Genomic DNA, 21,494 nt, shown 5'->3' on the forward strand with positions numbered 1-21,494 from the left:
GTCCCCTGCATCGGCAGGCGGACTCTCAACCACTGCACCACCAGGGAAGCCCCAATGCATACTTTTAACTCATTATTTGGAAACAATTTCAGACTTACAGAGGGGACTTCCCTGGTGGTCCAGTGGTTAAGACTCCACACTTCCAATGCAGGGGGCGCGGGTTTGATCCCTGGTTGGGGAACTAAGATTCCCACATGCCTTGCGGTGCGGCCAAAAATAAGTAAATAAAATTTCAGACTTACAGAGAAGTTGCAAAAATTGAACAAAGAATTCCTAGATACTCTGCCTAGATTTGCCAGTTGTGTTTTGCCACATGAGCTTTACCATTCTTCTCTCTTCCTCTCTCCCCTGTGTGTGTGTGTACATGCATTTTTTGGGGGAACCATTTAAGTAAGTTGCAGACATCATGCCCCTTTACCACTACATATTTCTCAAATACAGTTTTTTAAAAAATATTTATTTATTTGGCTGCACCAGTCTTAGTTGTGGCACACGGGATCTTCGTTGTAGCATGCAGGATCTTTAGTTGCAGCATGCGGGATCCTAGTTGCGGCATGCGGAATCTAGTTCCCTGACCAGGGATCAAACCCGGGCCCCCTTCATTGGGAGCGTGGAATCTTAACCACTGGACCACCAGGGAAGTCCCTCAAATACACTTTTGAATCCCTTGAAACTCATCTGTGGACTCCTAGAGGTTCATGAGTCCTATACTCAGCTCTTCCCACTGTGACATTTCTCTCTCTCAGGAGGAGCCAGCACCATTGCCTGCCCTCCCAGGGTACCTCCCAGACCCATCTAGTGGTATGTACTACATTCTGTCCCTACTCATCCCAACCCCTGGGTTTGCTCCTGGGAAGGGCATAGGGAGTGGAGGATGGGAATCTCAACATCCGCTCCCTGCCCAGCAGAGTTCCAGAGCAGCACCCTAGAGCAGAGGAGCTGGGCAGCCTTCTCCGCCTCCCCATCCTCTCCTGGAACCCCCTCGTCTCCTGGAAACCCCTTTTCGCCTGGATCCCCTGCTTTCCCAAGTCCCATCTTCCCCATCACTTCTCCCCCATGTCACCCCAGCTCCTCCTCATTCTCTCCAATTTCTCCCCAGGTCTCCTCAAATCTCTCTCCACACCCCCCCAGCTCCCCACTTCCATTCTCCCCCAGTGCATCCCAGTTTCCAGTCCCATCTGCTCAGTTTCCACTGAATTCTCTCCTCCCCAGCTGTTCCCAGGTTACTCTTGCTCCTCCCTCCTTTCCGCCCTGTCCCTCTGCTTCTCCCGTCCCTTCCACCACAGCAGCCCCTCTCCTCTCTCTGGCTAGTGCGTTCTCACTGGCTGTGATGACTGTGGCTCAGTCCCTGCTGTCCCCCTGCCCTGGGCTCCTTTCCCAGCCCCCGACAGCTCCTCCTGGTCCCCTACCCAGCCTGCCCCCTCCAGCTCCCCTTGCTCCCTGTGGCCAGGAGAGGCCTTCACCTCTGACATCTGAGATGGAGAGTGAGGTGAGTAGGAACCAAGAGGGATGATTGTGGGGTGTGTGTGTGGGGTCCATTCTGGATCATTTCTCTACTCATGGATCCACACTTTTTAGGCCTCTCCAAATCTTGGTTGGCCACTCCTGGGTGAAGCCAGACTGGCTCCCATCTCTGAAGGTGAGGCCTCTGACCACTGACTTTACCCTGCCCGTTATCCTCAGTCACTTTTTTTTTTTAATAAATAAATTTATTTATTTGTTTATTTATTTATGGCTGCGTTGGGTCTTCGTTGCTGCGCACAGGCTTTTCTCTAGCTGCATCGAGCAGGGGCTACTCTTCGTTATGGCGCACGGGCTTATTGCGGTGGCTTCCCTTGTTGCGGAGCACGGGCTCTAGGCGTGCGGGCTTCAGTAGTTGTGGCACGCAGGCTCGGCAGTTGTGGCTCGTGGGCTCTAGAACGCAGGCTCAGTAGTTGTGGTGCACAGGCTCAGTTGCTCCGTGGCATGTGGGATCTTCCTGGACCAGGGCTTGAACCCATGTCCCCTGCATTGGCAGGCGGCGGATTCTTAACCACTGCACCACCAGGGAAGTCCCTCAGTCACTATATCCTGCCACTGATGTCTCTTCCTTCTTCCATGACTCCTTCCTTGTCTCACTACAGAGGGAAAGCCCCAGCTTGTTGGGCGCTTCCAAGTGACTTCATCCAAGGAACAAGCTGAGCCTCTTCCCCTGCAACCGACATCCCCTACTCTCTCTGGCTCCCTGAAGCCTCCAACCCCTCAGCTGACCTCGGAGAGCTCAGACACGGAGGATAGTGCTGGAGGCGGGCCAGAGGCCAGGGAGGCTCTGGCTGAAAGTGACCGTGCAGCCGAGGGCCTGGGGGCTGGAGCCGAAGAGGAAGGGGACGATGGGAAGGAACCCCGAGTGGGGGGCAGCCCTCCACCCCTGAGCCATCCCAGCCCAGTGTGGATGAACTACTCCTACAGCAGCCTGTGTCTGAGCAGTGAGGAGTCAGAGAGCAGTGGGGAGGATGAGGAATTCTGGGCTGAGCTGCGGAGTCTTCGGCAGAAGTGAGTCTGGGGAGGATGGAGGTCAACAGGTGGACTTGGGAGAGCAAAGTGTTTGGCTGGCCCTCTCACGCTCCTGATGTGTCCTCAGGCACTTGTCAGAGGTGGAGGCACTACAGACACTACAGAAACAGGAAATTGAGGACTTGTACAGTAGGCTCGGGAAGCAGCCCCCGCCGGGTATCGTGGCCCCTGCTGCTATGCTGTCTAGCCGCCAGCGCCGCCTCTCCAAGGGCAGCTTCCCCACCTCCCGGCGCAATAGCCTGCAGCGCTCTGAGCCCCTGGGCCCTGGTGAGACAGCAGTTGCCCCACTCCCATCTTTCTGAAGACCTGTCCCTAGTCATCTTTCTTTCAGGCCCTGGGGGTCTGCCCCTTAGTTTGGGGGGGACTAGCCCCCTCTCCCCATGGCCCCTTCCCTCACTCAGTGCTCTCCCTCCCCATCCTGCACCCAGGCATCAGGCGAAGGAACTCCCTGAGTGGCAGCAGCACCGGCTCCCAGGAGCAGCGGGCGAGCAAGGGGGTGACATTCGCCAGGGATGTTGGCAGGATGGTGAGGGCGGGCCCAAGGGAGGGAGAGCCCAGGGAATGATAACTGGCTGCAGCTTCACCCTCCTTCCACCCTGGAGGTTTCTTCAGTTCTTTTTCTTTTCCCTCCAGTGAATTCCGAACAGAAGCCATGTGTCTCATCCACACCAGGGCCCACCGTGGAGCTTGTGCTCTCAGAATCTGCTGACCAGCACAACTCTGCAAGGAAGACCTCAACACTGAGGGAGTAGGAGGCCCCAGGGGCATGGAGAGTGCCATTCCATTATAGGGAAGAGCCAAACATGTGGGAACTGTTTGCTGTGTGTAGAAGGCATAAATTCTGCAGCCTACCATCCTCATCCCTGCCACCTCTCCAGCCAAGAGTGAACCACTAAGCAGTCCCACCCGAGCCCGGATGCTTCTAGAAGGCACACTCCCAGCTGGGCAGGAGGAGGGGGTGTTCTCACACCAGAATCAGTAGCAGCCAATAAAAATGCTGGAACCTAGAACCTAGTGAATTTGTGTGCCAGGCCTTAGGAACTGGGGACAAAGCTTTACAGGGTAAGGCAGGGGAGGATTTACAAGGAATTCCCGTTTCACAACGGGAGGCAGGGGTGAAGCCCAGCCTTCTGGCTTCCTGCTAGCAGTTCATGAGGAAACTGCAAGGTCAGTAATCCACCTGACCAAGCTAAGAGTCCACCCAGACCCCACCTTAGGCCTACACAAGCAGGCCCCAGTGGAAGTTAAAAGAATGAAAGTTGCTTGTCCCTCATCCTTCATCTACCCCTCTCTCACGCACGCGCTCTCTCTCTCTCTCTCTCTCTCTCTCTCTCTCGATGGGAAAAGGCAGTAAAGTTGGAGTAGTGTGTTCCTCAGGGTAGAGGACAGAAGAGTGAGTGACCTTCCTTTCCCCCAAGACCTGGTTCAGTCTCAAACAGCCCAGTGACCCACCACGATCTCTCCCTTAAATCAGGTGGAAAGATCTCATGGAAAAAGCAATTCTAGTTAAACATTTACGGCTCCCTGGGGCCATGCCACAGCTGCAGCTACTGCCTGTGGAGCGTTCCAGCATGAAGTGTCAGCCCCAACACACTCATTGGACTCCGAGAGAGATGACTCAGTTTATTGTTCTCAACCTGACCCCATTTTTCCCACTTTAGGCTCCAACATAACACTGCACAGAGCTGCCACCCTCACCCCCATTAAGAGCCCACCTCTTGTCCTCCACCCTCCAAGCCAGACCCTGAAGGGGATAAACCACAAAGTCAGAAAGCCTGGGAAAAGCCAAGGTCAGATACCTCGAACAAGGAAACAAACTAGGAAAAGGAGTCAGTGGCCACACACAGTGAGTGCGAGGTGGGCATGTTCCCTTGACAATGGCCAAATGCACAAACCCGTGGTTACTTGGGCTCTATCATCGTCCAAAGTTAGTAAGAAGGAAAGCAATGTTGTGAGCAGGCTTCCATTTCTACAGGGTCGTGGGGCATCATCCATCATGTGAAGGGACTCCAGCAGGTTGGAGATGCAGGATGCCTGTCTGGATCAGTGTCCTGATGCCCTTTCCTGAGCTCGGGCTCGAGCAGCTTTGACCTCATCTTCCAGCTCATCCAGGAAACGCTCCTGGGACACCGAGTAGAAGGTGTAACCATCTGGGGAGGTGGGTTCAGGAAACCACGTGGAAAATGCACATTCCCTTTTCCCAGACTTGCTCAACCACCCTTGTTGATCTCTCATCCTCCCAAATCAGTGATTCGATCTTCTGCCCTCTGCTCTTCTGAGCCCTGACCCTGATTCCGTTATCATTAATAAATTATATTAAAAGAGCACCTTTAAAATTACAAAGTAAGGTACACTTAAACAGCTTGGCTCAGCGTTACAAGTAGCCAAGACTTTCACAGCTCGGGCTCTTTCTGCCACCCCCACACTGCCCTCTGCTGCCTTTCTCCTGCCCCCAAGTGCGGTCTCCCTGAGCCTACAGTCCAGACGGATACAAATTGCTAACACCAGGGCCCCAATGCCCAGGCCGGTCACTATGTTCCGGGTCCGCCGCTGTGGCAGCATCTTCTGCCACTGGGCGAGCTGCACCTGCCGCATGAATTGTAGTTGCGCAGGAGTCAGCTTCTCCCGCGTCGGGTCGATGCGCTGGGCCAGGGGGCCCTTTCCGCTCTTAGCATCCAGAGGGTCTTCAGCTCCCGGCGCCGCCATGTTACCGCTCCGCCCTCCGCAGTTCCCGGGGCGCGGGACTTGCTGGGAATAGCAGTCCATGGCCGCCGCAGGGAACGCTGGGAGATGTAGTCCGCATTTCCTTTCACAAAGAGTGCGGCTTCCGGCCCAAGGGAAAGGGCGGGGCAGGCGGGAAGAGGCCGTGCTTTCCAATTGGCTGAAGGGTCCGCGTCCGTTGGGGCTGGAAAAGGCTGTGAAGGCCTCGAGGCTGTGCTGGGAAATGAGTTTTTCTCAGACTTGAGGCCAGGAGGACAAGCACACGGAAGGGGACGAAGAATCCAGGGTGCGGCAGAAGACTCTGAAGGGAAGCTAAGGGGGACGGATCCAGTGAGACGTCCGGGGCAACAAACAAGGTTCTGAAAATGGACCGACCCGTGAGGCCAAGATTGGCCTCTCTCAGTGACTTTCAGTTTGGAGCTGTTGCCACAGAGACAATCGAAGACGCTCTGCTCCACTTGGCCCAGCAGAATGAGCAAGCCGTGCAGGAGGCTGCGGGCCGGATGGGCAGCTTCAGGGAGACCCGGATCGTGGGTGGGGATGCAGGCCGCGGAGCTGGGCTTATGGGAGACTGGGGCACCTCTCTTTGAGGCACCGACCTTGAGATTCAGTGTCCTGCCAGGCGCTGGGGGTACAGTGATGAGCAAGACTCACCAGCACCCTACCCTTGATTTCAACACGTATAGAGTACCTATTCTCCCTGCTTCCTGGGTTAGAAAGATGAACGAGAGATCTAGTCCCCGCTTTCAAACCATGTATATAATCTTTGGAGGATATTAGGACAAATCTGCAAATGACTAGGTACAAATATGGTTAGATAAGTGACATACCAGGTAAAACAAGCTTTTATGGGGATTGAAAGGAGAGATGGAGTGAGGTGGGGGTAGGATGAATTAAGGAGTCCTCCAGGCATCGTGGCATTTGAGGTAGACCCTGAAGGAAGGATAACATTTTGGCTGGTGAAGGTGGTTGATATGGACCGTCCTCCTCCCATCCTTCCTTCTTTCCTTCCTTTTTACCGTATCTCTTTCTCTTTTTTTTTGGCCTTGCCGGGCGGCTTGTGGGAGTTCCCCACCCAGGGATTGAACCCAGGCCTCCGCAGTGAAAGCGCCGAATCCTAACCACTAGACCACCAGGGAACTCCCGGGACCATGCTTCTACTAAAAGGGGATAACATGAGTCAAGCTATGGAAATAGGGACATTCTGGGTGAATGTGGGTACCATGTCATCCCGGTTGGCCAGAGCCTGTGGAAGAGTAGTTGAAATCCAGACCAGAAAGTGGTTTGGAGACGTTCCACGTGGAACTTTGAATGCCAAAGTGAGGAGTCTATACCTGACTTAATAGGAAAACAAGAAGGCACTGAGGGTTTTTGTTTTTGTCTTTTTTTTTTTTTTCATATGGGAGTGTTATAACTGTAACCTTTGCCTTAGAAAAAATTATTTTGGCTGTGATGTAAAGGATGGACTGGAGTAGAGAGAGATGGGAGGTAGGAAGACCAGTGGAGTCTTCGTGAGTAGTTTTTTAGGTGATAGGGCAGAGGGAATGACAAGGGAGGATGGATTAAAAACATTTCAGAGGTAAAATCTAGGGTTCTGCAATGGATGAATTTTAAGAAGTGAAGAAGGCGAAGATGACTATGCCCAAGGGTTGAGCCTAGAAATATAGTGGTGCCATTAAGAGAAACACACACATACATTAAAATAAATAAACCGGGAGGAAATGTGACTTGTTTGGGAAAGAAAATAGCTTTGGTTTGGGATCTACTGAGTTTCAAGTGCTTGTGGGACATCTAGAGGAAGGTTTCTAGCAGGTTGTTTAAAGAGTAAGTTAGAAGAGGGGTCAAACTAGAGATAAGGGTTTGGGAGTCCTCTCCATAATGATACTGTTGAAAGTGGCACAGGATGAGCTCCTAGAGGGAGAGAAGGGAAGTGGGCCTAGTACAGTTCCTTGGGAGACATTTTGTGTTCAGGAAAGTGGAGTAGGAGGAAGAGTCATGAAGGAAATAGATGGAATAGTTGGGGAGTTAGGAACAGAACCTAGAAATCTTTGGAAGCGAGAGGAGAGTTTTATGGTCAGCAATTTCAGGTACTTCACGGATATGAACACCAGGAATGACGATTGCAAGAGGGCCATGATATTTAACAATTTGGATGTATTTTCTGACCTTTGAGACAATCATTTCAGCAGGTTGTAAAAAGTAGAAGCTAAATTGCAGAACATTAGGGAGTGAATGATGAAGTGGAGGCAGCAGGTGTAAGCTAGGCTTTCAAGAAATTTCACAGTCATGGAAGCTAGAGAGATAGAGCCCTAGCTTAAGAGAATAGAAGGGGAGGGTCTTTTAGTTAATAGACCTGAGTATGTTTGTACGGAGGTGGAGCCAGTAGCAGGAGAGAGGTGTAACCCTCATCCATTCCACCTAACCCAAACTGTTTTCTTGGCAAATTAAAATGGAAAGTAGGAAAAATTGCCCAGATGATTCAGATCAAAAACAAAATAAAACCAAACAACTACACACACACACACACACACACACACACACACACGAAAACAAAGAAATAAAACCTAAGTTCCAGCAAATAAAAGGACTGGCTAATAACACACATTATGTGTTCTAGGATACTTTGCTTAATTGCTTAAACTAATTATCTTCTTCATTGGACACTGTTAGCAGAGCTTTGGCCTCTGTAATGATAAGGTTTTGTACATGTATCTATGTGTAACCTGTGTCAAGTAGATTGTTAAACTGTCTTGTGCTAGCTTAACTTTTACAGATTGTTTTTCCTCTAAGTCAGATTTTCTCTGACGATATATGGTAATGGAAATTTGACTATATGTAATTCTTTGCTGATCAATGCTAAAAGTTCCTAGTTCTGCAGGAGCTTTGAGAACTAACGTTTATCCTTGTTTCCACCCTCTAATGATACTGCTAACTAAATAGAATTCTATCTGGGGCTGTTCTTTCAAAGAGAAACACAGGCAGCCTAAAATCTTGCCAAGGTATCTTACCCTTCCCACCTTCCCAATGATTTCCCCCACCCAAGTTGGGCTATGTTCCCTGATTTAGGGGATGTTGCTTCCAAACAAGCCACTTCAGAGTAAGAAGCTTGCTCCTGGGGAGAGGCTTAGCCACCACAGATTTACCCAACAAACTGGTGGTGGAGAAGTGCTGTCCAGCTGTAGGTGAATTGTGTTTGTAAAGCAATGGGAGTTCTCCAGTGGGTGGTTACTAAACAAACAGTGTTATAAAGAATATCAAAGCTCCAGGAGGGACCTTTCTGTTCCTATCAACATTCCACTGAAAACAGAATATAGGGGTTAGGGTTTTTATCCATCCAAAATCTCTCTTGAAGCTGGAGGTTCCCAGCATGGTGTAAAGGCCAGCTAGACCAGCTGGTTTGTTTGTGTGTAGCTGGCCAAGCCTTTTATCAGCTGAGACCATAGGAAGGCTCAAGGGGCCCTGAGGGGCCTCAGTAAGCCTTTGTTTTTGCACGCAGTCAGCCTCCTTTTCATGCCTCTCATTTGCCTATTGGCAACAAAGGGAAACAGGTTCAGCTTGGGTTGTTTCCTTCTCATCTTTCTCACCTCCTGACCCTCTTCCCTGGGCCCCATCATGGCTTTTACACAACGCCAAGAGTTCACAGAGTCGTTTTGGTTGCACCTTGTGAATTAAGCTCTTCTTTCCTGTTTTGGCAGAGTTTGTTTTTCTCCTGTCTGAACAATGGTGTCTGGAGAAATCTGTGAGCTACCAGGCTGTAGAAATCCTAGAAAGGTAAAGCCCTGAGCATAAGGCCTTTGTGAGGGGTACCTCTCAGAATGCCTAATGTACCCAGACCTTTAAAAAAAAATACTAGTTGCCCCTTACCATGAGACCTGGTTTGCACCCTCTTTTTCTTGTAAATGTAAAATTTTTTAGCCAGCGATTGATATTAGAGAGGATAAGATGTAACATGGTTTGAAGCACAAACTCCATTTAGTCTGAGTGTGGATTGTTTCCTTTCCCCTTTCCCTTCTTTATAGGTTTATGGTTAAGCAGGCAGAGAACATCTGCAGGCAAGCCACAATCCAGCTGAGAGAGAAGACAGGGCCTCAGAATTGGAGGGCTCTGAAAGAGCAGCTTTTCAACAAGTTTATCCTGCGTCTTGTGTCATGTGTTCAGCTGGCAAGCAAACTTTCCTTCCACTACAAAGTAAGGAGCTGGGGTTGCGCACGGGCACCTGAGTGTTAGAGAGAAACCAGTTCATCCAAAGGTGGCTTTGAGAAACCCACTCCTAGGCTAGGTGATACTACTTATGCAGAAATTCCAGAGTGTAATTATGCTTCCTAAGCATACCTCCTAAACACACACACACGAGTCACACAGAAGCAGTTACTAAATAGTCTGAAGTTCTGTTCCCAAAGTATAATTGCTGGACGGATGCCATCATTCATACAGGTCACCTTTCCTCCCCTTGGACCCAAGGACAGTTAAGGTGCCTGAATTGCCAACATACCTATTAGTATTAAAGGCAACCTATTACATTTATAAAGGATAAAATGTTTCCACATCACTGTGCAATGTCTGTATAGTATCATTTATTCAACAAGTATTTATTGTCTTCTATGGCCAGATGCTGCACTAGGTGCCATGGCTACAAGAGTAAAAATATTGTCTGTGCTCTCAAGGAATTTATTACCTAATGGGAGAAGACACACAGGCTAATAATGTGAGCAAGTGTTCTGATTAGTGTAAATACAGAGGGCTCTGAATATACCTAATCAGCCTTGGAGAGTCGAGGAAGTGTATTTAGAGAAAATGACTTTTTGGGGGAACAAACAACAGAACATTTATTCATTATCTTCCACCTGTTGTTAACGTCTGTCTCCACTCCCATCTAGAGATAAGCTTCTCTCAGTTCTGCCTTTCTTTGAGATTAATCAAACATTTTTAATAACTCTTTTCTTCTATTAACTTACAGTAATGCATTATTCTTTTAATTGTTATCCAAGAATGTTTCACTGCCTGTACCCTCTAGTATAAGTTGAATACAAATGGTGAGGCAGACATCTTTGCTTTTTCACAATCTTAGGGAGAAAGCGTTCAATATTTCACCATTGCAAGTGATGTTAGCTGTAGGATTTTTGGTAATGCACTTTATTTTATTTTTTTAATTTTGGTTGTGCCGGGTCTTAGTTAGTTGTGGCAGGCGGGCTCCTTAGTTGCGGCTCACCAGCTCCTTAGTTGTGGCATATGAACTCTTAGTTGCCACATGCACGTGGGACCTAGTTCCCTACCAGGGATCCAACCTGCGTCCCCTGCATTGGAAAGCAGATTCTCAACCACTGCGCCACCAGAGAAGTCCCTGGTACGTGTACTTTAACCAATAGAGAAAATGACTTCTTGAAGGGGAGGGTGGGGGAGATGGGTGGATCCTAAGGAAAGAGGGAGAAGAGGTAAGGAGAGCAGTGGGGGCGCTGGGGGTGAGGAGGGAGATCCAGATACAGGAAAGAGCATGTGTAGAGGCTTGGACAGCATGTGGGTTTGGGGAGTGCAAGTAATTCTATATGACAAGTGTAGAGTGTAAGGGGGAATTACCAAGAGAGAAGATGAGATAAAGGCATGGGCTGGATTGTGAAGGGCTTTGTTTACTATGCCAAGATGTATGACCTCTATTCTGACACCCTGCTCTCCCTTTCACTCTATTTTGGTTTTCTTTGCTCAGATAATCAGCAACGTTACAGTCCTGAGTTTCCTCCAGGCTCTAGGGTATCTACACACTAAAGAAGAACTGCTGGAGTCAGAGCTTGATGTTTTGAAGTCCCTGAACTTCCAAATCAATCTGCCTACTCCCCTGGCATATGTGGAGATGCTCTTGGAGGTTTTAGGTACTTTATTAAGTGTGTCGGGCATGTGGGTTGGAGTCCTCCATAGAAGGCAGTAAGAATGTGCCTAGGGGTTTGAGGGCAGTGGGCAGAACCTGCCAATAAGGAACAGCAGGAAGCGCGCATTGACTGAGGAAAGTAGTTTCCTCTAGTACTTGTCAGGGAAACAAACACCAGTCTCGGCACCTGGCTTCTATTTGGCCTCATTAAGCACTCTTATTGTAGCATCAAGGAGTTGACTTTGTAGAGAGGCATGAGATAAGAGGCGAACAAACAAATACGCTCCAGTTGTATATATACCGTAGCTGGAGATTTTTCTACCTCTCCCTTTGTCCTTTACATTTTTTTTTATTTTTTGCGGTATGCGGGCCTCTCACTGTTGTGGCCTCTCCCGCTGCGGAGCACAGGCTCCAGACACCCAGGCTCAGCTGCCATGGCTCACGGGCCCAGCCGCTCCGCGGCATGTGGGATCTTCCCAGACCGGGGCACGAACCCGTGTCTCCTGCATCGGCAGGCGGACTCTCAACCACTGCGCCACCAGGGAAGTCCCCTTTGTCCTTTAAAACGGACCTCCAGCTACAGAGGTTTCTTACAGTAGAACATAGCAACCAGGAAGCACATCAACAGCTTTGTGTCACATGACAACTGTGATTATGATCAGAGAAGAGGTACATAATGCTCTTTACCATGTGCATACTCCATCTAGGATACAATGGCTGTTTGGTGCCAGCCACACAGCTGTATGCAACCTGCCTGACCCTACTTGACCTAGTCTATCTTCTCCATGAACCTGTATATGAGAGCCTGCTGAGGGCTTCAATCGAGAACTGCACACCCAGTCAGCTGCAAGGGTAAGGCAACTCCTTTATCGTAGGCTCCTTCCAGAAACAGGGAGTCAGTAACATACCACAAGAACTTGGGAAATGGAATTTACCTAGCAAGGCACCCAGTCCACAGATAACCTGCATGGGTTATCTTGTTCTAATTAACATCCAATACGTTGTTTGGTTGGATGACGGAGCCCAGTCAGCAAAACCCTAAATGTTACTTTTAACATTTAAATGACTTCTAGTAATTAACATACTTTCATTCCTAGCTCTTCTTTTATAGCTGCTTATAATTTGAGATTACTGAACTGCTTTTATAGCCACTTAGGAAAAAAAGCTAGTCACAGGGTTGCAACTTGGACAAAAGTGTTTGATTACTGTAAAGTCAGACTGGTAAAAAGCCTCAGTTACATTTGTTAGGGAGACAGATGGAACAACTAAAGGTCCATAAACCATTCAGACAGGAGGCTCATGTTTTAATCTGTTGAGCTGGGGGAAGTTGGAAGAGGGAATCAATTAGCTATTATTTGACCATTTCTTTCCATCTATAAAAATTCCATGATCAACATAAACAACTCATAGTTGAAGTCCCGTAACCCTAGGATTTGGAAGATCAAGTGTCATTCCAGCTCCAAAATTAATATGGTTTTAATCACTTAGGGAAAAGTTTATTTCCGTGAAGGAAGACTTCATGCTGTTGGCAGTAGGAATCATTGCAGCAAGTGCTTTCATCCAAAACCATGAGTGTTGGAGCCAGGTATGCACCACTGAGCAGGACCAGCATGGTCAGAATTCATTTAATAGAAAGCATTCTCCCCTCAGTTAAAGGAAAACAGAAGACAAGCTATAAAAGGTTAAGTGCCAAGACCCAGGATTAGGATGAATGAGCAGGATTTGGGAGGGAAAAAACTATGGTGGGACTGAAAAATGTTCTCCAGTTTTCCTCTTATGAACTTGGAAATGGAGGCCCAAGTTCAGCTTGTTCATATCCCATTATGATGATAATCTGCTACTATGTTAAAGTCCAATAAGTGTATCCTCCCAAACAGAAAAAATGTCAAGACCCAAATATCCCTCTCATATTTCACAAAACTTATCTCCAGCAGAGGGAAATGTCTACCAGAAACTTTCCATGCTAACACTATCAGAGCAAAGGTATCCTAGTGTAATTTGGCCATTGGCAAACGCTGGGATCTGGATTTAATCTTCTCTGTAAGCTCAGAGTAATGAAAAAATTTACATTTGGCTTGAGAAAACAGCCCCAGCAATGTGTCTGTGCACTAACACATGTTTATTTAGTAATAAGAAATCTGTCTGTGTTTCTGAAGGTTGTGGGGCATTTGCAAAGCATCACTGGCATTGCCTTGGAGAGCATTGCCGAACTCTCTTATGCAATCCTGACTCACAGCGTGGGCGCCAGCACTCCAGGTCAACAGCGGCCTGTTCCTCCCCACCTGGTGGCCGGAGCACTGAGGGCTGCGACTTCTCCAACACATAAGGCAGGCGGAATCCGCCCAAAATAAACAGCCTTCTGTCACTGCACTCATCTCTCCCTTTTCTTACTTTCATACTCAGTGTACAGAAGTTCCAAGTATCTTCTGAGCTGTGTTTTATATTCCAACTTGATGCTTATTTTTCTGCATCAGAGAAAGAGTTAAGGTGAATAAGCATGTCCTTTTCGTCGTACCAGACTGAAAATGTCCAAGAGCTGGGACAAGATATTAGAATATCAGTGAAATTAGTTTATTTTTGTTTAACAAGGTATTTATGGCTTTCCTCTTAATTGTTCATTTTATTAAGGGAGAACATCAGACATGGAGATTAGTATTAACCAGGGGCTCAAAAACTGAGACCATCTGGGTGATCTTGACTGAGCATGAAGGAGGTAGCCTTTATTTCCCCTTAAAGTTAAACATCTCTGTTCTGTTACTGAGAGCTACACAAATAGGGCATTCTCTACAGCTGTCTACTTTTCATTAGAGTCTTTTTAAAAAACTAACACCCATCTCTAAACATGTTTCAGCAGACTTTCCACATACCTGCGCTTGAACTCGATTCTCCCAGAATACAAAGTACTCTATTCTAGTTAAAGAAAAACCCAACAGTGCACCTCTGGGCAGTTATCAGACTGCAGTAAATCTTTTATTACAAATAATTAAATCTCTCCATAAGGTCTCAAACAGCATCAAACACAATTTCGTATCTCTACACAGAGCAGAGCAGGCATTCAGTACTAGAACCAAGTGAGAAGTGTTAAATTTCAAGCTTCTGATCACATCACATGGTGACCAAAGCTTACATGTCATTTTCTCACGTTATCCAACTGTGCATCTCACACATCTTGTAGTCTCAGTGGAGACAAACGTTTCTATTTCATATTCTAAGTGCAGGAAGTTGAGAGAGATAAAATCCAGTGAAAACACATCAATCTCAATTCAACTCAGTTAAAAAAAAAAAGCAAACTTAAATTAGTTGTTTTGCGGGGACAAAGGGAAAGGAAGGCATGGGGTTAAGAGTCAAAACTGTGACAAAGGCCAGTTGCTATACATGGCATGTTGTAGCTCTGGAAAGTATCTGTTATATTTTAAAATAAAGTGGCTTTTGTGGATTTTTTTTTTCTTTTTTGGTATTGTAAACGTGCTGTTTAATAGTACCCGAATTTAATTTAACACTGTTTTTTGCAAACAAAACAAAATTTAAAGCCTTTAAGGCAAACAAACCCCTAAGGAAAAAAGCAAGTCATTTGTTATAAAACTGTGAGGATACCCAAGCAAGACCCCACTTAAGATTCGTCAGCATGAACTTGAGAGCTTTTGTCCACTGTTCCTCAGAGTTAAACTGGGTTTTGATGGAATAGGAGCCACCGCTGCCTCCTGTGTCTTCAATCTTGCCTTTCTCCACATCCATCCTGCAAATGAACACAGCAGAACTCATTAGTAACTGAGATCCGAGTTAAGTCAGTTCAGGCAAATGGGCAGGGACTTGATCATGGGACCATTCACGTCATTTTATCTACTAAAGAACTCTTGGCAAGGAATGGTAGTGTATTTTGGATTTGCTTGAAAGCCCAATATCAGGAAGGCTGTCACAAGAGCCTCATTGTCATTGCGGAGTACAGGGACAAGACACACACCCAAACAGATGAGAAGCCTGGAGCAGAGGGTAAGTGACGGTTACAGTACTCCTCACTGTTTTCCTAGGCATTCCTCACTTATGGGGAGAGAAGGGAGGCAGAAGAAAAGAAATGCTTTGTTTTGGGGTGATGGAAGCAGCTCAGCCTTACTGTGTTAACTAAGGTGTCCATCCATCTCTGGGCTCCTACAAAATTTGATCAAAGGAAGCATTCCTGTATATTTCCAAGGGTGTAAGGGAAAAAACCTCCCTGAAATTGGAGAGCAGGCTTGAGCTCTGCAGCAAGAAAATCCCCCACACCATCTAAGTCAACATTCTTTTTCTCCAGGGACCAGGTGGTTACATTCTGTCCTGTTTGCAGTGTTGGATCAGTCTCTGCCTATCAGTGTCAATGTGATCTTACTCCATTTTCTGTTTTCCCACTATATGTACTAGTTTTGCCTCCACTCTTACTGTCCCTTCAGTTCTGCTCACTCTGGTCCTACTCTAGGTTCATTCAGCACCGGGCGATACTGACCTGTAAGGAAGACAAAAACGTGACTCGCCTTTCTCAACCTCTTCTTTGAACTGCTGCACACAGTCCAGGAAAGCCACCATTGCATGGTCAAACTTGTTGTCCCAGAAAAACCGCAGCCCCCCAGAACAGTACAATGGCAGCTCCTGCCCGAGAAAAAAGAACTGGCTATAGCTGTGGCCCTAACACAGGTTACCGGAGATTGTTCCCAATCCTATCAATCTCTCAAGTCATGTTATGTCTGTATTCCACTGGCAACAGTAACCTTGGGCAAATAACAATGCACCTAAAACTTTCACCATCAGTGGAAATGTATTAAACATCTACTGCACAGTGATGCCTTCCCCATCCTGGTGCACATATTCTCCTCTGATCTGCCCATATCCCTTCTCAACAAACTGTAAAAATTTAATTTTCTTTACAGACCCCAAAGAGCTAAACCTGAACTAGACAGGACACTGAACCAGACATTGGCTCAAAATGAGATATCTCAGTCTAAGAAAGAAGCTAAATAATGCCATTATCAAAACTAAACCATTTCATTAGAAGGTACAAGGATTCTGTATTCCAATGAAAATGGACCTTCCTGGGTACCTTAGATTTGTCTGTCAGAGACTCCAGATACGAATGGTTTCCATAGGGAACAAGTCGATACCTAAAATGGAGATGCAGACAGAGATGGAAATAGGACTCCTCCTAAAGTGATTACTGGGATGTTATAACCCAGTGATTTTCAGTCTTCAGCTACCCAAGAACCTCTATTATTATTTCCACTCCTCTCTCACCTCCCCACAGGCTCCATGTTTAAAAGGTTTTGTTTCCCAAACAAACTACATTTATTAGATAATTATCTGGGGGCCTTTTATGGATGCATGTATGTCCTGGTTTAGATTTAGAAACAAAAACTGAAAAACAGCTTTAGGAACAGTAAGGTTATGGAGACAGGAAGTTGGGGACCACTGCTGCGGCCGTGCAGTTCAAGGACTGCTCAATCATTGGAAAGGGCCTGTGGTGAGGGGAAAACCAGAAGCAGACAGTCTCCATGAACAGAATACTCCCAGTTCGTTGGGAGCAAGGGCTCTTGCCATAGTGGACAAGAGTACCAGGTAGGAGATACAGATTATATCACAGACACACCACACTCAAGAAAGGACTACATTTCTTACCTCTGAAATTTCAGACCCATCTTATTGGCCAGGGCATGGAGCAGCAACACTGTCTGGCCCCAAGCAGCGTTAATCTCATTCCATTCCACGGGAACACTGGGCAGGCGACCCAGTCTGAAGTTATTGATTGTGCCAAACTGTCCACTGTGCCTACAGAAGAAGGGCAGGGAAAAATACAGACAGAATTTAAAACTCAGCAAATTCTGAAATTTCCTGCTCTCACCTAAAACCTGGCATAATTCTCTCTCCTTATCTCCAGATTCATATATCCGAGCCCTACCTGGTACTTTAAATACATGTCTAAAACGTGAGTCATCATCTTTCTCCCTGCTGCTCAGATGCCAAAGTAGAAACCTGGGCGTCATCCTTGAATGCTCTCTCTCTCAGCTCCCTTCCCCCCAACACCACCAAGCTCTGTTGATTCTACCTCCTAAACCTCTTAAATCTGTCCTCTTCTCTTGAGACTCAATGCTACGACTCTACCCTCTCCTGTTGATTCCTACTGGCAGGTTTCCTTACCAACAATCTTGCCCTCTTACCCCAAGTCATTTCTCACACTACAGGTAAAGCCATCATGTACAAATGCAACTGTACTTATGTCACTTTCCTGACTAAAATGCTTCAGTGGCTCCCACTGCCTTTTGGACAAAGTCCATATCCTTAATGAGGCCTACAAGATCCCTTAGGAATTGGTAACGCTCCAGTTTCATATCCTGTCATTCTCTGCTTCACCCTCAATCTCCAGTCACAGTAAGCTCCGTTCAGTTCAGTCGGAGATTACCACTCCCACTTTCCTCTGTTTCTTTGCACATGATGTTCTCTCTGCCAGGAACAACCCCCCTCCTCTGCAGACTTATACTCCATATCTCAGCTTAAACATCAACTTCCTCTGGGGGAATCGTTCCATGCAGCCTCCTCAAATTGGGTAAAGTGCCCTTATGTGTTCTCACAGCACCCAGGGTTCACCATGACCATGTTGTATTACAAGTGCCTGTTACCGAGCCATCTCGCCCAAGCAAAATGTATATTTCTTGCTGTTGCCTTCCTAGTGCTTAGCACAGTGTCACCACACAGTAGATGCTCAAAAGATACCATTTGAAATGGATAAAATATCAAATCAATGAATAAACAAATGACCCCGGGGGGCAAGAAATCAGCACCAGACAGATGACCAGATTTTCACGTAGCTGGAGAGCTCCAATCTTTCCCTTTCCTTGGAAGAATGGAAGTCACCAAGCTCTAGAATTCCAATCCCCTGATTGTGCCTATCCCATCACAAGGAATGAAAGAAACCTAGATGGAGTGAAAATGACACAGACCCCCATTCCGTGGGAGGTGGGCACCCTGGCATAGCGGCCAGCAGCTAACGTCCAGGTTGTGGTGCTTCCCAGACGCTCCTCACCCTCCAACCCTCATTACCAAATGTGGAAGGTTGCGTTAAAGACGTTGGTTTTCTTCAGCTTGTCCAGCTGCATCTGGGCATAACGCATCTGGTTTTCTACACTCTTCAGCTCATCATCCAGTTCTAGCTGTTGTCGTTTAAATTCACTATATTCTCTTTGATACCTGTGGACAGCCAAGGTGACCATTAAAGGCTGTTTGGGGGCTAAAATTTCTCTCCCACCACCCCACTTAATGACTTCTTCTAGTGATTATGGTCACTTCTAGTTACAGCATCTTTTACATTTGGCAAATATCCCACTCAAAGGAACATACTTGCCCTAGCTGTTTTGCCTGGGAGGGACAGAAATGTCTCAAATTCCAGCTGCCCATATGGAAAATAGGGAGGAAAACAGGACTCTCCCAAACCAGGACCAGACACCTCTTGGATTTCTGATCTTTTCCAGAAACAAGGTGAGTTAGTCAGTGGTGGTTTCTTCCCTGAATTGGCCATAATTGAGCATCTATCACTTCACCTCTACATCCTTATTTACTTTTAAATGGTTAGTATACATCATTTCTAATGGAACTTGTTACACTATCCCATGAAAAAATTAACTTTGTTCAATGTCTTTCACTTCCCCATCCTTAGTTACTGTGGACACTGTCTCCTCCAACAGACAGAGGATTCTCTCAGGTCAAGAGCACCAATGAAATTTTTGAGCTGGAAAAGAATGAACGTAGGCCAACAGGCTCATCTTTCCAGAGGAGGATGTCGGGTTCAGTGGCTGACTCACCCAAATGAGCCCAGGTCCCTACAGGACAGAGCTGTGACTAGAGGCCTGGTTCTCGGCTCTCTATTTAACCAACGCTTTTGCCACTTAATCATGCTGACCCTTCATACGTAATCCTCCCCACCAACCTCTAGAAACAGCGCCTGGAAACAATATGCAGGATCCAGAGCAGACATGCTGCTGAATGACAGCTCACTGCTGTTTACACACTAATCAGACACATTCAGCTGGAAGCCATTTCCACTCCTGGAGCCTTGAGGGCAGGAAGATAGAAGAACAGGGTGATCACTCACTGAGCTTCCTCCTGATCCAACCTCTCAGCCTCAGCCTGGACCTTCTCGAGATTTTCTGCCACTATCTGACGGTTCTTTTCCACATCTTCCAGCTCTTGGATCAGCCTCTCCTCCTCTAATGCCAGCTCCTTTAGCTCCATCTGGAGCTGCTCGCTGTCATCTTCATTCATTTGCTCTAAGATTTCCAAGCAGCGTCTGCCAAGGACACAGGCAGGGAATGCTTACCAGAGGGAACCTGTTATTCCTTTTATCTGAGTGGAGCACAGCCCTTGGGTAAGGGCCACGCAGCCCCAGAGCAGTGAGAGCTCTAAGATTCAGAGCTCCATTCCTGGGCCCAGGCTCTGGAGGTACTCACTTGTAGTTCTGACACTCATTTTCAGTGACGTTGAGCTGAGTGTCCAGCTGGTCTAAAAGAGTATCTGTGCATTCCTCACACAGTGGGTGATCCACATCTGTCTGGCCTGACATGATGTCGAAAAGGTCCCCAGTGACCTGGAAGTGTGGGAGAGTCAGGGTAGGGCCTACCCCATGCTACCTGCCCAGACACCCCCTCTACCAGCCAGGCCCACTGCCTGACACCAGAATGAGGCAGACTTGCCTTCAGTCTTCGGCTGAGGTTCTCCATGGTGCCGCCGTCGGATGCCTCCCCGATCAGAGTGAAGCTGTTGGCACTTTCTGTAGACATCATCCTGCAGACAGCCCCCCGCCCACGGGCCACATGAGGGAGCAGAGAGGCCTCCTCCACCTACTGCAGTGCCAGTGGCAGAGACTCTCAAGCACCGGCTGAGGGGCCTCAAGGCACATACCCACTCCTAGCCCGACTGACCTCCCAAGGGTACCTCTCTCCCAAGGGAAGGCCATGCTGGTCTTCCACAGGGACACTCAGCACGAAGGTTGGCCTGGATGGACTAAGGGGGGAGATGGGGCATCAGAAAGTGATATGTGTGTGTCTACAGTAGAAAAGGAAGGAGAATCAGGAAAGACCATTTCTTAATATTACACCACTTGCCAGCCACCTTCACATGCATCAATAACTAAGAACCTGAACATCTAACAACATTTGCTATCTTAAAACTTTTCAAGGGCCCATCTCTTTTATTAGTCAATCACGCTCTCAACTTTTCTCAGTTCTTCATCATGAGAGATATTGTCCCTTCCCACTGTGTGAATGGCTACAGGAAAAACTCAATCAATACTGGAGAGTGATGGGCCAGGTATAAGGGAATATGTCTTTTCTGGAAGAGCCAAAAGGCTACATGATGATCCATCTTCATCACCTGGCTCCAGGTCTCAATTCTGGGTTTAATTAAAATTCTACTGGCCTTTGGCAAGGAACAGGGGGCTGAGGAGTAGTAGGCACCTGGCTGGGGGGATGAATCTGCGAGAGACACCATCCTGGCGAGTTTCAATAAATGGCTCCTGGGGAGGAAATAAGAGAGCATTAGAATCCTGGCAGCTTAGGGCTTCCCTGGTGGCGCAGCAGTTGAGAGTCCGCCTGCCGATGCAGGGGACACGGGTTCATGCCCCGGTCCGGGAAGATCCCACATGCCGCAGAGCAGCTGGGCCCGTGAGCCATGGCTGCTGAGCCTGCATGTCCGGAGCCTGTTGCTCCGCAACGGGAGAGGCCACAACAGTGAGAGGCCCACATACCCCCAAAAAAAAAAAAAAAAAAAAAAAGAATCCTGGCAGCTTAGAGGTGGAGTCTATTTCCCCAGAACTATTTGGCTTTACCCTTGATTGATAACCACAAGACTTGAGAAACCACAGAGACTTAAGAAATGGGTGTTATACAGCCAATCCTTGGATATTTGCACTAAGAAAGGACCCTTGGTACAGACAAACCCCAAGTCCCATTTGATTTTTTGTGGGGAACAGCATTTCCTAACTATGTTATACTCTATTATATTTGCATTTACCAGTCAAGGTAGGGGAGAGAATGCCCTAATCATGGCACAAGGAAAAAGCCAGAGCAAACTGCAATGAAGTTTACCATGGCATAGAACAAAGTAGATACTTTATGTTTTCCATACTTTGATATAATTTATATGTGATCAAAATCTTATGACATTGATCTCTGACAATGACAATTATCACTCATGTTATCACGTTTAAAAAAATTACACATTCTCTAACACTGACAACCCTTTCTAGCTAGTGTAATCACACAATTCAATGTCCAAACCAAGATACTTTTGAGACTAGACAGGAGTGGATATTAATAATTAGCTAAGACAACACCAGGTGAACCAGGAA

General features: G+C 47.2%; 4 protein-coding genes across 5 annotated transcripts in view; 2 read left to right on the top strand and 2 right to left on the bottom strand.

Annotated features, from left to right (window-relative positions):
* The window catches only part of WNK4 (WNK lysine deficient protein kinase 4), a 15,958-nt gene extending 12,395 nt beyond the window's left edge, over positions 1 to 3,563 (top strand). Inside the window, exons 13-19 of the mRNA XM_007449864.1 lie at positions 747 to 801; positions 906 to 1,489; positions 1,579 to 1,639; positions 2,124 to 2,532; positions 2,621 to 2,820; positions 2,982 to 3,079; positions 3,187 to 3,563. Of these exons, the coding sequence (XP_007449926.1) occupies positions 747 to 801; positions 906 to 1,489; positions 1,579 to 1,639; positions 2,124 to 2,532; positions 2,621 to 2,820; positions 2,982 to 3,079; positions 3,187 to 3,189 (1,410 nt within the window). The 3' untranslated portion in view covers positions 3,190 to 3,563. The remainder of the gene's footprint in view (positions 1 to 746; positions 802 to 905; positions 1,490 to 1,578; positions 1,640 to 2,123; positions 2,533 to 2,620; positions 2,821 to 2,981; positions 3,080 to 3,186) is intronic.
* A 1,033-nt stretch (positions 3,564 to 4,596) lies between these two features.
* COA3 (cytochrome c oxidase assembly factor 3) lies at positions 4,597 to 5,259 on the bottom strand. Its single transcript, XM_007449865.1, has 2 exons — positions 5,046 to 5,259; positions 4,597 to 4,703 (listed from the first exon to the last, which is right to left on the bottom strand). The coding sequence occupies exons 1-2, from the start codon at positions 5,257 to 5,259 to the stop codon at positions 4,597 to 4,599; spliced, it is 321 nt and encodes a 106-aa protein (XP_007449927.1).
* A 114-nt stretch (positions 5,260 to 5,373) lies between these two features.
* CNTD1 (cyclin N-terminal domain containing 1) lies at positions 5,374 to 15,540 on the top strand. The gene is made up of 7 exons (XM_007449868.1): positions 5,374 to 5,808; positions 8,970 to 9,045; positions 9,294 to 9,462; positions 10,976 to 11,138; positions 11,842 to 11,986; positions 12,623 to 12,719; positions 13,291 to 15,540. Exons 1-7 carry the CDS (start codon positions 5,640 to 5,642, stop codon positions 13,483 to 13,485), a joined length of 1,014 nt encoding a protein of 337 aa, XP_007449930.1. The 5' UTR covers positions 5,374 to 5,639; the 3' UTR covers positions 13,486 to 15,540.
* BECN1 (beclin 1) overlaps positions 14,702 to 21,494 on the bottom strand; it is a 9,472-nt gene continuing 2,679 nt past the window's right edge. The window contains exons 3-11 of one of the 2 annotated variants that reach the window (XM_007449866.1): positions 20,602 to 20,660; positions 19,840 to 19,930; positions 19,597 to 19,733; positions 19,242 to 19,436; positions 18,194 to 18,340; positions 16,775 to 16,924; positions 16,203 to 16,263; positions 15,612 to 15,754; positions 14,702 to 14,870 (exon numbers count right to left, since the gene is read on the bottom strand). In XM_007449866.1, the coding sequence (XP_007449928.1) occupies positions 14,702 to 14,870; positions 15,612 to 15,754; positions 16,203 to 16,263; positions 16,775 to 16,924; positions 18,194 to 18,340; positions 19,242 to 19,436; positions 19,597 to 19,733; positions 19,840 to 19,930; positions 20,602 to 20,660 (1,152 nt within the window). The remainder of the gene's footprint in view (positions 14,871 to 15,611; positions 15,755 to 16,202; positions 16,264 to 16,774; positions 16,925 to 18,193; positions 18,341 to 19,241; positions 19,437 to 19,596; positions 19,734 to 19,839; positions 19,931 to 20,601; positions 20,661 to 21,494) is intronic. The other variant, XM_007449867.1, reaches the window with a different exon arrangement.

This window comes from Lipotes vexillifer, unplaced genomic scaffold, assembly GCF_000442215.2.
Source record: "Lipotes vexillifer unplaced genomic scaffold, Lipotes_vexillifer_v1.1 scaffold2106, whole genome shotgun sequence".
NCBI lineage: Eukaryota > Metazoa > Chordata > Mammalia > Artiodactyla > Lipotidae > Lipotes > Lipotes vexillifer.

What these genes read in the sequence shown, in the direction of transcription:
- COA3 (XM_007449865.1), bottom strand. Translation starts at nt 5,259, where the DNA reads ATGGCGGCGCCGGGAGCTGAAGACCCTCTGGATGCTAAGAGCGGAAAG. An exon ending in GGCCCTGGTGTTAGCAATTT is followed by an intron (nt 4,704 to 5,045) that starts GTATCCGTCTGG and finishes CCACCTCCCCAG; the next exon opens with ATGGTTACACCTTCTACTCG.
- CNTD1 (XM_007449868.1), top strand. Translation starts at nt 5,640, where the DNA reads ATGGACCGACCCGTGAGGCCAAGATTGGCCTCTCTCAGTGACTTTCAG. An exon ending in CAGGGAGACCCGGATCGTGG is followed by an intron (nt 5,809 to 8,969) that starts GTGGGGATGCAG and finishes CTGTTTTGGCAG; the next exon opens with AGTTTGTTTTTCTCCTGTCT. An exon ending in AACTTTCCTTCCACTACAAA is followed by an intron (nt 9,463 to 10,975) that starts GTAAGGAGCTGG and finishes TTCTTTGCTCAG; the next exon opens with ATAATCAGCAACGTTACAGT.